A 13,398-nucleotide genomic window follows, 5' to 3' on the forward strand; every position below is an offset into this window, starting at 1 on the left:
CTATCAGTCAATGCACCCTTAAAATTGTAGATTCAACCAATAAGGATTCATTTTTAATTGCAGTCCTGCAGCAGATGTGGGATTTCAGTCTCACACTTTGGCAACCACAGTGCTCCCTTTACTACATCTCACTACATCTCACTACATTGCTCAGAAGTCAGTGCTGTGGATGGCTGTATGTACAGGTCCCTGTTCTGGCTACTGGTCAGTGGCTGATGATCTGAGATCAGTGTTTCTAAGTGTTGACCACTCACAGTCACATCAAGTCAACCACTCACAGACATGATTGCTTTTCACACTGATCTGAGATCAGCTTTCCTGAACGTGAGCATTGATCACTTGGAGACCTGGTTATATTGCACTGAGCTGCGGTCGGCGTCGCTGAGGGGGTCGTAACTGATTGACGGGCTCCTCCCCCCTTCCGCAGGAGCGCCTGAAGGACCTGAATGGCCAGGCCGACAGCCTGATGACGAGCGCCTCTTTCGACACCACCCTGGTGAAGGAGAAACGCGCCGCCGTCAACGCCCGCTTCGCCAAGATCCAGGGCATGGCCGCCGGCCGCCGCGGCAAGCTGGACGAGTCCCACCGCCTGCACCAGTTCTTCAGGGACCTTGACGACGAGGAGTCGTGGATCAAGTCAGTGGGCCAGCGCCCCCTGGGGCCCCGGGGGCTTTCCTTGTTAGACGCAGGCTTAATATGACAGTTAGGGCAGACTGTGGCACATCCACGCGTTAGCGCCAAACAGGAAGCGAGCGACTCCATTGGTTAATATGGCTAGTTTATTTCCTGTTTGGCACCAATGTGTGGGAGCATCACAGTCGGTCCTGCTTCATTACCCCTGGAGCAGTGTGCTTATTGTCTACTGTCAGGAATTCTGTGGTACACTGCCCTGTGCAGAAGCCGGTGTTTTGGAAGTTCTTGTTTAAGGTTGTTTGTGAAAAGGCGCTGGCCCGTTTGACACCTCATTAACCAAACAGATGTAAAAATGTTGAGTCACTGAGCTTTTTTGTCTTTGCTCAGGGAGAAGAAGCTGCTGGTGAGCTCTGAGGACTACGGCCGTGATCTGACCGGCGTTCAGAACCTGCGCAAGAAACACAAGAGACTGGAGGCTGATCTGGGGACCCACGAGCCGGCCATACAGGTACGCCCCGAAAACCGCCCGCCTCACCTGTCCCAGTCAGAGTACACCTCAAAACCTCGCCTCTCACCTGCTCTGAAACCATCGCGACCTGTCCTGGCCATACAGGTCTGTCCTCAACACCACAGTGTATAAAAATCTGACCCAGTTCTGATCTTGATGAAGAATTTACTGACTTTATTAGAAGTAAACAAGCAGTGACAGAGAGATAGTGATGTGATCTAGCAAAGCTTTCACGCACAACTTCCATCTGAGGGTTGCAGTCAGTTGAACTCTGTTATCAGGACTGAATGGCTTTAAATAGTCTCTTTCAGACATTACTTCCTGAGGCGGGAAACAAAAATGTATATTCAAGATATATATAAATCACCCATTTACACTGCTGCACACTGGACGATACACAACTCAGCAGCACCCTGGAGAAAAACCTTCTGGTTTTGAGTTCTGGTCAGTGGGCCTACTGTCTAATCACTGTGTGCGTGTGTGTGTGTGTGTGTGTGTGTGTGTGCACGCATGCGCGTGTGTCCTCAGTCGGTGCTGGACACTGGGAAGAAGCTGTCGGATGACAACACCATTGGGAAGGAGGAGATCCAGCAGCGCCTGGCCCAGTTCATGGAGCACTGGAAGGAGCTGAAGGACCTGGCTGCTGCACGGTGAGACACTCACTGCCCGACACAACTTCCTGTCAGCCCAACACCCAGCTTCCTGTCACATGACTTCCTGTCTGCACGACATTCCACTTTGCCTGCCCAACTCCCAACTTTCTGTCTGCCTGACACCTGACCTCTGGCCTGCTTGATATTCCTGTCTGTCTGATGCCTGTCCCTATAAAGTCATGTGTTTATGAATATTCCTGATCTTGTAATTGTAATAGTAACAAATGTGGCTGGTGTGTGTGCGCGCGTGCATGTGCGTGTGTGTGTGTGTTCTGTAGGGGGAAGAGGCTGGAGCAGTCGTTGGAGTATCAGCAGTTTGTGGCGAACGTGGAGGAGGAGGAGGCCTGGATCAACGAGAAGCTGAACGTGGTGGGGAGTGAGGACTACGGTGACACGCTGGCCGCTGTGCAGGTGAACAGCTACACCTCACACACACAGAGCTGAGGGGTGTGTTACTCCTCACACACAGAGCTGAGGGGTGTGTTACTCCTCACACACACAGAGCTGATGTTACACTGCACACTCTGTGCACCCTGCTGTGCTGAACACCCTGCTGTACTGAACACCCTGCTGTCCTGAACACCCTGCTGTCCTGAACACCCTGCTCTGATTCTGGCCTGTGGACGTGTATATGATAAAGGGAATGTGACGTTCTCTGTGGACGTGTATGTGATAAAGGGAATGTGACGTTCTCTGTGGACGTGTATATGATAAAGGGAATGTGACGTTCTCTGTGGACGTGTATATGATAAAGGGAATGTGACGTTCTCTGTGGACGTGTATGTGATAAAGGGAATGTGATGTTCTCTGTGGACGTGTATGTGATAAAGGGAATGTGACGTTCTCTGTGGACGTGTATGTGATAAAGGGAATGTGACGTTCTCTGTGGACATGTATATGATAAAGGGAATGTGACGTTCTCTGTGGACGTGTATATGATAAAGGGAATGTGACGTTCTCTGTGGACGTGTATGTGATAAAGGGAATGTGATGTTCTCTGTGGACGTGTATATGATAAAGGGAATGTGACGTTCTCTGTGGACGTGTATGTGATAAGGGGAATGTGACGTTCTCTGTGGACGTGTATGTGATAAAGGGAATGTGATGTTCCCTGTGGACGTGTATGTGATAAAGGGAATGTGACGTTCTCTGTGAACGCTCCTGCAGGGCTTGCTGAAGAAGCACGAGGCGTTTGAGACGGACTTCACTGTGCACAGGGACAGAGTCAACGACGTGTGCGCAAACGGGGAGCAGCTGGTTAAGAAGGTACGTAAACACACACACACTCACAGACACACACACACTCACAGACACACACACACACACACACACACACACGCACACACACACAGACACACATAAACACACACACACTTATGGCTCTGATTAGTTCATTCCCATATCACTCCGAATCTGATTGGTTGAATCCCGTGATGCGCTGATCCTGATTGGCTGCTCCTGGCCGGTGTTCCCTCCTCCCACAGAATAACCACCACGTGGAGAACATCGCGGCGCGTATGAAGGGCCTGCGGGAGCGCGTGGCCGAGCTGGAGCGGGCCGCCGCCCAGAGGAAGGCCAAGCTGGACGAGAACTCCGCCTTCCTGCAGTTCAACTGGAAGGCCGACGTGGTGGAGTCCTGGATCGGTGAGCCGGCAAAGACTCTCTGTGCCGGTGGATCTCAGATTCGAGAATTTTAACAAGCCGTTCATTTTTCTTGATTAGGTGCTTTCATGTTTTAGAGCTGGGGTCCCCAATCTTATCCAGAAAGGACCAGTGTGGGTGTCGGCTTTTGTTTCAACCAAGCAGCAACACACACCTGATTCTACTAATCAAGGTGCTTAGCAAAGACTCTAGTGGTTGATTAGTAGAATCTGGTTTAACAGCTTGTTCAAATTCTGGGATTGCAATTGCAGTTGAAATGAAAACCAGCATACACAGTGGTTCCCCAGGACCAAGTTTGACAACCACTGCTGTATGCCAACCAGATGGTCTCACCTCCTACATCCCTTCTGCTTCTAAACCACAGGAGGCTGTAGTTGGTAACAGGAGTTTCTGGTGCCGCATTACAGTACAGAATGTACATAGCCACGGTGTTGTATTTAGTCATTCACAACCCAAATGAGTATTTATAATACGTATGAATTGGCAGGGAGACAGAATACAATGTTAACAATACAATTCCAAATAGGGAAATAATCTGTTTTCCAGAGGAGACCAGTTTATTATTGCGTACTTGAAATTTTTTATTACTAAATGTAATTTAAACTCTGTGTTTTTTGTCAGGCGAGAAAGAGAACAGCCTGAAGACTGATGATTTCGGGCGCGACCTCTCCTCTGTTCAGACCCTCCTCACTAAACAGGTAAGCCGCGCTCAGCTCACCCGTTTCCACGGCAGCCCGGCCGGCTGTAGCGTCGCCCGGGCAACGGGCGGGGTTTCGGTCAGGCTGGATTACAGCGTCTCCCCCCTCCCCCCTCCCCCCCCCCCCCGCAGGAGACGTTCGACGCGGGGCTCCAGGCCTTCCAGCAGGAGGGCATCTCCAACATCACGGCGCTGAAGGACCAGCTGCTGGCGGCCAAGCACGTGCAGTCCCGCGCCATCGAGGCCCGCCACGCCGCCCTCATCAAGCGCTGGAACCAGCTGCTCGCCAACTCCGCCGCCCGCAAGAAGAAGCTGCTGGAGGCGCAGGAGCACTTCAGGAAGGTGCGTGAGTGAGTGTGTGTTTGTCTGTGTGTGTGTGCACGCGCGTGCTTGTGTGCTCTGTAACAGCCTGTCTGTCCACACAAAATCCACTGTCTGCCTCTTCCCAGGTGGAGGACCTCTTCCTGACCTTCGCCAAGAAGGCGTCGGCTTTCAACAGCTGGTTCGAGAACGCGGAGGAGGACCTGACGGACCCGGTGCGCTGCAACTCCCTGGAGGAGATCCGGGCGCTGCGGGACGCCCACGAGGCCTTCCGCTCCTCGCTCAGCTCCGCCGAGGCCGACTTCACCCAGCTGGCCGAGCTGGACCGCCAGATCCGCAGCTACCAGGTGATGTCCAACCCCTACACCTGGTTCACCATGGAGGCCCTGGAGGAGACCTGGCGCAACCTGCAGAAGATCATCAAGGTGATGGGCGGGGTCAGGGGACGGGCCAGTGTTGTGGTGTCTGTACTGTAATGTGAAGATCATATCTGTCCTTTTAAGGTGTGAGGTCACAAACATGTGATTAGAATGTTCTTAGCTGAACATTCTTATGCTGATGTAACAACCACTGCTGGTAACTGAAAACAATGGAGTTCTAGAACTTTGACTTTGGAAAAAAAATTGAAATTTTGAAGAAAAAAACATCAAAGGGTTAATAACATGGTATAATTATATCCAGCCATTTCTAATCTCATTATGAGCTTATAATAAAAAAACCATATATAATTGTGAAATTGTATCTTAGTCAAAGTAGAAAGTTCTTCTCTTGTGCTGGTACATTTGTTTGTATGTGGTTATGTGTGCTTATAGTATGTAGTGTGTGTGCAGGTACATTTATGTAGTGATTGAGTGTGCATAATGTGTGTGTAGTGTGTGTTTGCGTGCGATGCTCTATCAAGAGCTCACATATACGCTTCTTCTGTGGTGTGTTCAGGAGCGAGAACTGGAGCTGCAGAAGGAACAGCGCCGCCAGGAGGAGAATGATAAACTGCGACAGGAGTTTGCGCAGCATGCCAACGCCTTCCACCAGTGGCTGCAGGAGACCAGGTAGGGGGCGCCAGAGAGCAGGGGACAAAAGGAGCATCCTATAATTGCACATCCTAGTAAATATGCTTCCTTGAAACCAGTGATGAACTACATATATACATGCATATACTGTGAATTTAAGGTGATTGATTATATGCTGTGTAAGGTGCATTTCTGTTCTAATAATAATTTTCATCTGTAGTTATTTAATCCCTATTCCCCACAGTGGAAACTATTTTTTGGTCTTAAATAAAGACTCAAAGGTTACCTTGTTAGACTGTCCCCTGTAATCCAGATCTATACCCTGCATCAGTTGTATCCTATTTAAACTAACTGCAAATTATTTTAGTTCACTGACTGTGAAGCACTGCGACAGCCTGTTAATTGAATGACAGTATATGCAGTTATTAATTAAGATGAATTTATTACGCTCAGTTTAATTTCACTGCTTATATGTTTATCAGAATCCCTCATTCAGGCTGACCTCAGGTTTAAGGCTTACATACAGGTGGATATTTTACTGATGCAGTTTAGGGTACTGTGGCAGTGTCGTGCCTGGGAATTGAACCTGCAACCGTTGCTTTACCCATTTCCATAACTGCTTATGCTACACTGCTGACCAAAGCTGCTCACATTACCGTGTCGTACTTGGAGCTTCTCCTTTCCTGTTTCTTTCCCTGGCTGCTTGAGATTAGTGCTTTCCAGAGCCACTGCATATTGGTGAAAATAGATCTTGAAACTTGATTTTAATAGAAATCTAATCTGATTTTTATTGTCACTGATCTACAGGATCATTGATATTTGACTGATATTCTGGACTGTTAAAGTGTTTGACCCCGGTCTGGTCTCCACATGGCCGCTGTGAAGCTCATGTTGCAGTCACTGATATGTGTTTTTAACCAGTGTTTTTTGTCTCTCTCTCCCTCTCTCTTTTCGCTGCTTGCGTCCTTCCACCCTGATGTGTGGACCTTCGCTTTGGCCAGGACGTATCTCCTAGATGGGTTAATATCCGTTTTCTGTCTCCTCCATTTTGTGCTTCATGCTGTTGTGTTGTGTTGTATTTCCTGCAAACACTCTGTTTTGACAAATATGGAAGGGGAATCAAATTGGGAGGGGGGATAAATGGTGGATCTGCAGGTAATCTTGAATGGTGAAAGTTAGTATTAAATCATTATTCCTGACTGCCCCCCCCCCCCCCCACCACCGACCTTTACTATTCTGTGAGGGGTACGTGTTGTAATGTTTACGGTGTGACCACTCCCCCTGGCCATGATGTCACTGGGAAAGAGGTGTAATTATATGACTGTACGACCAATCTGATGGCTCCTTAGAATTACAGGATGTCTGACACTTTAAGTGTTACTGTGGTAACCGAAGAATGGCCACCTTGTACAGTGTGTGAATCACTCATCCAGTCAATGATGCTGCATTGAGCCCCAAATTTATGTGAATAGTCACCCCCTACCCCCACCCCCTTCTACATTCCTTTTTTATTTTCTTTCCATTCTTTCCATTGACAGGGGTGGTGGTGGGGGTTCTTCTTTAAAAAAAAAAAAGATTCCTGACTGTGTCTGATCTTTTTTTATCTCTCCTTCTCCATTGAAATTCTCTCTGTCTGTTCTTCCTCCTCCTCTTCCTCCTCTCCATCCTTCCTTAAATCCTTCCTTCTCTGAATAGCATAGCCTATCGGCGGGTTATCCATGTCTATCAGTACGAAGTCGATGACGACCTAGCTGGAAGGTTTCATTTCCTATTTTCTATATTCTTTAGACACCCACACCTGGCTACCGCCCCTCCCTAGCTAACCCCCCTCCTCCCCCCCACAAACCCACAGCCTCACATTCTCCAGGATGCATCCCCCCTGTCAACCCTCAGCACTCGATTCAAAACCCGCCCCCAGTTCCGTCCCACCATTTTGGCTTCTGTATGCGCTCAGTTTCCTCTCTACTAACTCTCACTGCACTTTGGCTTCCTGAAACCAGGCGTTTTTTTCTGAACCAACTGCTTTCCTTCTCCAGGGCTTCCTATTTTTTATAATGTACTAAGCACTCTATTATGGTCCTTTATTTACCCACCTGATAGTGTTTTTGTGTTTTGTGGGGGGGGGGGGGGGTTGTGTGCACCAAATTTCAGGGGTGGAAACTGCTTTGCTGAGGCACACAAGCACTCGAGAGACACATACCGTATACTTGTATACATGGACTTGCAGTCAAAACAATTTGTTTGCCTGCAGGGAAGGAGATAGAAATGATTTGTGCAGGGAAAGAAATATGAGAAAAGGCCCCCAACCATTTGCCCGCACACATACACACCACTTCCAGGGCCCTCCTGGACCCGTTAGTGCCCGGGAAAGCTTCCCCTGCTATACCCCTTTAGCTCCACGTCTATTAGCCTGAATGTCCATTTCTAGATATTTGTGGAACTAGATTATGGTACCAAACAAGATGCTGCGAAACACTACAAATCAGCTGTTTAATATTTTGTAGATCCTCTTTAGTGCTGAGCAATATGAGACTAAGAGGGATTTCATTTGTGGTTTTAAATCCATAAAAGGGATTAAAGGGATTGAACTCTAAAGGGTTGGGTCAGTTTTTATAAAGCATCTCAGGGTAGGATCAGGATCATTTCACCCTTTGGCTCATGTTGGATGAGGTTGGGTTGTGGAAACCTGATCCCAGATCAGCCCTGCAGCTCTGAGAGGCTATTTATAAGCTGCTGTAAACTGATTTTTGTAGTTAATTCACTCAAACAGTTCAGGTGTTAGAACACACGATGCAGTTTCCTCCTCTGGGTGTCGACACCTTAACTTGGCATGGTATGGGTTACTATGGTGATGGGCTGGCTTCCTGTGAGCATGCACTGAGTTGCCACTGACATGGGGGACCAAAAAAAAACCTTTCACACACCCCAGAACCTGGCAAGTGAGTCTTTAGGTGCTGTTTATGGGTAAAAGCCTACTGTGTGTGTGTGTGCGTGTGCCGCAGGTGCGTGTTTGTATGTATTGGTTGTATTTGGGGATTGTATCGCATTTTATAATCAAAAGGAATACTTGTTTGTACTAAATTAACTAGATGACTGACTAAAACCTCCTGACTTGCTACATCCTCCAGACCAGTTTGAAATTATTTCTGGACATGAGTTCATAAGACTTTAAGGCTGATCTGGGGTCAGCCCTAGGCCTTAGCTGCCAGAGCAGTCTGTTGAGGCTTTCAGGCTGATCTGGGGTCAGCCCTAGGCCTTAGCTGCCAGAGCAGTCTGTTGAGGCTTTCAGGCTGATCTGGGGTCAGCCCTAGGCCTTAGCTGCCAGAGCAGTCTGTTGAGGCTTTAAGGCTGATCTGGGGTCAGCCCTAGGCCTTAGCTACCAGAGCAGTCAGTTGAGGCTTTAAGGCTGATCTGGGGTCAGCACTAAGTCTTAGCTGCCAGAGCAGTCTGTTGAGGCTTTAAGGCTGATCTGGGGTCAGCCCTAGGCCTTAGCTGCCAGAGCAGTCAGTTGAGGCTTTAAGGCTGATCTGGGGTCAGCCCTAGGCCTTAGCTGCCAGAGCAGTCTGTTGAGGCTTTAAGGCTGATCTGGGGTCAGCACTAAGCCTTAGCTGCCAGAGCAGTCTGTTGAGGCTTTAAAGCTGATCTGGGGTCAGCTGGTGTGGGACTCTGGGATGCATGCTCCTCGCTTCCAACACAGTGGTGACTTTTTGTGTTTGCAGGTTTGAGGGCTTTTGTTTTTCCCCTATTTCCTGTAATGATTCCCAGCCATACAGTGAATCCCCCCCCCCCCCTTGCTTAATTCTCACCTGGCCTCTAAGAACCTAACAACTTCACTCAAGACTTTAAAGGGCACCTGGGGCTGTTGTATTGGAAGTGACATTACCATAATATCCTGATTTATGGATGGCGTGATTCATGATACTGTTGTCATGGATGCAGACACAGCACACCCTGTGGCTATGGTGTAAATATTCACGAATGTTTATGCAGGCCTTATGAAGGCATTATGTAGTGCTCAAGAAGGGCTTGGCTGTTTTTAGAAGGCTTACCAATGTGTCCTTGGGAACAGCCCCAGGTGCCTTTACTAGGAATAAATCTCACTCAGGAAGTGGTTCCTAAGACATGCCCATAGATATAGAATACATAGAGGGTTGGCCAGGCAGGTGTAGTGGGCTGGAGTTAAAGTATAAAAGCTCAGCTGATTTAGTTGAGCTGAATTATGCCACCATTGTAACGTGTGCCTTGTCCACTGGCCATGATAGGGAATGAATATTGACTGATCTAGTAACTCTATATCTATGGACAAAAAAAAACCTTACCGGACCCACTCCTCTGACCAACCAGATGTAAGAGTGGAATGGGTGTGGTTTCTGAGTTGGCAGTGTAGGAGCCTCACACTAATCCTCCTCACATTTGTGTGTGTGTGTGTGTGTAGATCCTGCATGGTGGAGGAGTCCGGAACGCTGGAGTCACAGCTGGAAGCCACAAAGGTGAGAGAAACTGTGAGATGGAGGGAATGATAGAGGGATCAGCAGTGTGGATTAGAAAGGAAAGGAACAGGGGAATGAAATGGAGAGATGCCGTGACGATGGGACTGGTGATTTACTTGCCTGTTTGTTTCCTTGGCAACCATATTCTTGGTGCCGTACTGAACATCAGAAAGCACAGAATGATCCAAAAACCCAAATTTCAGTTTTCCTTTACCTGCATTAAAATTAATAGCTAATTATGTATAATTCTTATCATAACAATGATTATTATTCTTAATGTTAACAACAGTGACAGTAATATGCTGGGCACAGGATGATGATGTCATCTGAAGTGTGTCAAGCATTTTTCCATCCACTGTGTGTGCATGTGTGTGCTTCTGTGTGTGAATGTGTGCGTGTATGTGTTTGTTTCTGTACGTATGTATCTGTGTGTGTGTGTTTGTGTGTGTGAATGCGTGTATGCGCGCATGTGTGTATCTATGTGCACGCGCGTGTTTGCGTGTACGTGCAGCGCAAGCACCAGGAGATACGGGCCATGCGCAGCCAGCTGAAGAAGATCGAGGACCTGGGCGCAGCCATGGAGGAGGCCCTGATCCTGGATAATAAGTACACAGAGCACAGCACCGTGGGGCTGGCGCAGCAGTGGGACCAGCTGGACCAGCTGGGCATGAGAATGCAGCACAACCTGGAGCAGCAGATCCAGGCCAGGTTAGAGAGGCCGTGTGTGTGTGTGTGTGGGTATTTTTGTGTGTGACTGCCACAGGCACACTCTATAACCACACAGCTGTTGCTGTGGTTTTTACTCTAATTTGGTCTGGTTTGATTTTGTGTATAAACCCTCTGTCTCTTCCACAGGAACACCACTGGTGTCACAGAGGAGGCCCTCAAAGAGTTCAGCATGATGTTCAAGTGAGTGTCTCTGTGTCCCTGCCACGCCCGTTTGAGTCCCCAAGCCTTTGGGTTGAGCGTAGGCGTGTAATGGTGCGCATGTGACTTCATCTGTATTCAGTGACTCCGTACAGGTGAGAAGCACCTCTTGCACTTTATAATGATGTCATAATCCAGAACGACCTGCATATCTTACTTCTCTCACATTATACAGCATGACGGGTTCCAAAATTTTGCCATCTCAAGCACCCTCAAAGGGAGCCTTAACTGGAAAACACCATGAACCCAAATTGCAGAGAATTGAAGAGAGTTTCAAAATTTCTCATATTTCTGTGTTGCCCACATTTTAAAAGGCTGAGGCTTTTCCTTCCAAACACAATGGAGTGGTGCACTATGGGAGTTCAGCCTCTCTGGCTCCAGAGGTTCCCTTTTCACTGGGGCGTTGACGGTTCTCAGTATCCAAGAGGGACTTCAATGGCAACTGATTTTTAGGCTTTCAGTTGAATGTGGATGCACAAACGCTAATTCGTTATTACGGACTGCCAGAATCTTCCGGAAACATGAGTGTGTTTTTGTTTTCTCCACAGGCACTTTGACAAGGAGAAGTCTGGCCGTCTGAACCACGAGGAGTTCAAGTCCTGCCTGCGCTCCCTGGGGTACGACCTGCCCATGGTGGAAGAGGGCGAGTCTGACATGGAGTTCGAGTCCATCCTGGACACCGTGGACCCCAACAGGTGAGGGCTCATCAGAGGGAGTTCGCCGGTTTCAAAATGTTAGGATGGTTCAGCTGCAGTTTCAGCTGTTCACAACGCTCTACCAATAGCTTCAAGTCGCACTAACTTTCAGAGCTTAAAAAAATATTAAAGGTGTCACATTAAGATGTTCTGTCACCAGACGTGGAAGATGGTCAGAAAGTAAAAGTCCTGCCATCTTTTTCTGGCATCCATGAACTCAGAGTTAGCTCTACCTCCTCCTTGATCAGATTAAAGACCAAGGTCGTGAAGCACTGATGTAATGCACGATCCGTCTCTCTCTCTCCTGCTCCAGGGATGGCCAGGTGTCCCTCCAGGAGTACATGGCCTTCATGATCAGCCGGGAGACCGAGAACGTCAAGTCCAGCGAGGAGATCGAGAGCGCCTTCCGAGCCCTGAGCGCCGAGAACAAGCCCTATGTCACCAAGGAGGAGCTGTATCAGGTACACACACCTGTATACCTGTCCCCAGTATACACTCACACAAGCCCTATGTCACCAAGGAGGAGCTCTACCAGGTACACACACCTGTATACCTGTCCCCAGTATACACTCACACAAGCCCTATGTCACCAAGGAGGAGCTCTACCAGGTACACACACCTGTATACCTGTCCCCAGTATACACTCACACAGGCCCTATGTCACCAAGGAGGAGCTCTACCAGGTACACACACCTGTGCACCTGTCCCCAGTATACACTCACACAAGCCCTATGTCACCAAGGAGGAGCTGTACCAGGTACACACACCTGTACACCTGTCCCCAGTATACACTCACACAGGCCCTATGTCACCAAGGAGGAGCTGTATCAGGTACACACACCTGTACACCTGTCCCCAGTATACACTCACACAAGCCCTATGTCACCAAGGAGGAGCTGTACCAGGTAATGCTCACCTGTACACCTGTCCCCAGTATACACTCACACAAGCCCTATGTCACCAAGGAGGAGCTGTATCAGGTACACACACCTGTACACCTGTCCCCAGTATACACTCACACAAGCCCTATGTCACCAAGGAGGAGCTCTACCAGGTACACACACCTGTCCCCAGTATACACTCACACAAGCCCTATGTCACCAAGGAGGAGCTGTATCAGGTACACACACCTGTACACCTGTCCCCAGTATACACTCACACAGGCCCTATGTCACCAAGGAGGAGCTCTACCAGGTACACACACCTGTCCCCATACACACTCCCAAACACTGACTGCAGACATTGCAGGCAGCCTCCCCTCTGATAGGAAGAGACAGTCCAATACCCTTGAAAAACATACATGGTAAATAAAGTGTTATTTTAACCTCCTGCTTTCTACCTGCAGAACCTGACTAAGGAGCAGGCCGACTACTGCATCTCACACATGAAGCCCTACCTGGACAGCAAGGGTCGCGAGATGCCCTCCTCCTTCGACTTCGTCGAGTTCACCCGCTCGCTGTTCGTCAACTGACCCCGCCCACCGGCCCCCAGCCAGCCCAGCGGCCAGTCGGGACGCCCCGGCCCCGCCCCTCTGGCGCCCTCTGCAGCTAGTTTAGCATGGCGACCTCCCGCTCCGGCAGCTCGATAGCCCCCGCTCTGTGTGCGCGCACTTATCCTGTGGTAAACCCTGTCAGCTCTTCTGCTTTCGCTGCCGCGCTCGTTGTAGCCGTAAAAAAAACGCTTTCGCTCGATTTTACAGCCAGCTCAAAACGACCACGCCAGTGGGGACGACCTTCTGTGTGTGTGTGTGTGTGTGTGTGTGTAATTAAAAAGCTTCCGACTCAAGCTGACTGAGTCCTGGG

At 49.0% G+C, this 13,398-nt stretch overlaps 1 protein-coding gene across 4 annotated transcripts in view; it reads left to right on the forward strand.

Moving 5' to 3' along the window:
• LOC118212769 (spectrin alpha chain, non-erythrocytic 1-like) overlaps window positions 1-13,381 on the forward strand; it is a 45,296-nt gene extending 31,915 nt beyond the window's left edge. For 2 of the 4 annotated variants that reach the window (XM_035391034.1, XM_035391036.1), the window contains 17 exons: window positions 428-636; window positions 1,021-1,141; window positions 1,670-1,791; window positions 2,073-2,205; window positions 2,962-3,060; window positions 3,279-3,438; window positions 4,078-4,154; window positions 4,286-4,495; window positions 4,603-4,899; window positions 5,411-5,523; window positions 6,486-6,503; window positions 9,920-9,974; window positions 10,486-10,682; window positions 10,830-10,883; window positions 11,450-11,596; window positions 11,910-12,057; window positions 12,942-13,381. In XM_035391034.1, the coding sequence (XP_035246925.1) occupies window positions 428-636; window positions 1,021-1,141; window positions 1,670-1,791; window positions 2,073-2,205; window positions 2,962-3,060; window positions 3,279-3,438; window positions 4,078-4,154; window positions 4,286-4,495; window positions 4,603-4,899; window positions 5,411-5,523; window positions 6,486-6,503; window positions 9,920-9,974; window positions 10,486-10,682; window positions 10,830-10,883; window positions 11,450-11,596; window positions 11,910-12,057; window positions 12,942-13,067 (2,286 nt within the window). In that variant the 3' untranslated portion in view covers window positions 13,068-13,381. Of the gene's footprint in view, window positions 1-427; window positions 637-1,020; window positions 1,142-1,669; window positions 1,792-2,072; window positions 2,206-2,961; window positions 3,061-3,278; window positions 3,439-4,077; window positions 4,155-4,285; window positions 4,496-4,602; window positions 4,900-5,410; window positions 5,524-6,485; window positions 6,504-7,179; window positions 7,243-9,919; window positions 9,975-10,485; window positions 10,683-10,829; window positions 10,884-11,449; window positions 11,597-11,909; window positions 12,058-12,941 lie in introns of all 4 variants that reach the window. The other 2 variants (XM_035391033.1, XM_035391035.1) reach the window with 2 other exon arrangements.
• The last annotated feature ends 17 nt before the right edge of the window (window positions 13,382-13,398 follow it).

Source organism: Anguilla anguilla, chromosome 14 (assembly GCF_013347855.1).
Source record: "Anguilla anguilla isolate fAngAng1 chromosome 14, fAngAng1.pri, whole genome shotgun sequence".
In the NCBI taxonomy this organism is placed as follows: domain Eukaryota; kingdom Metazoa; phylum Chordata; class Actinopteri; order Anguilliformes; family Anguillidae; genus Anguilla; species Anguilla anguilla.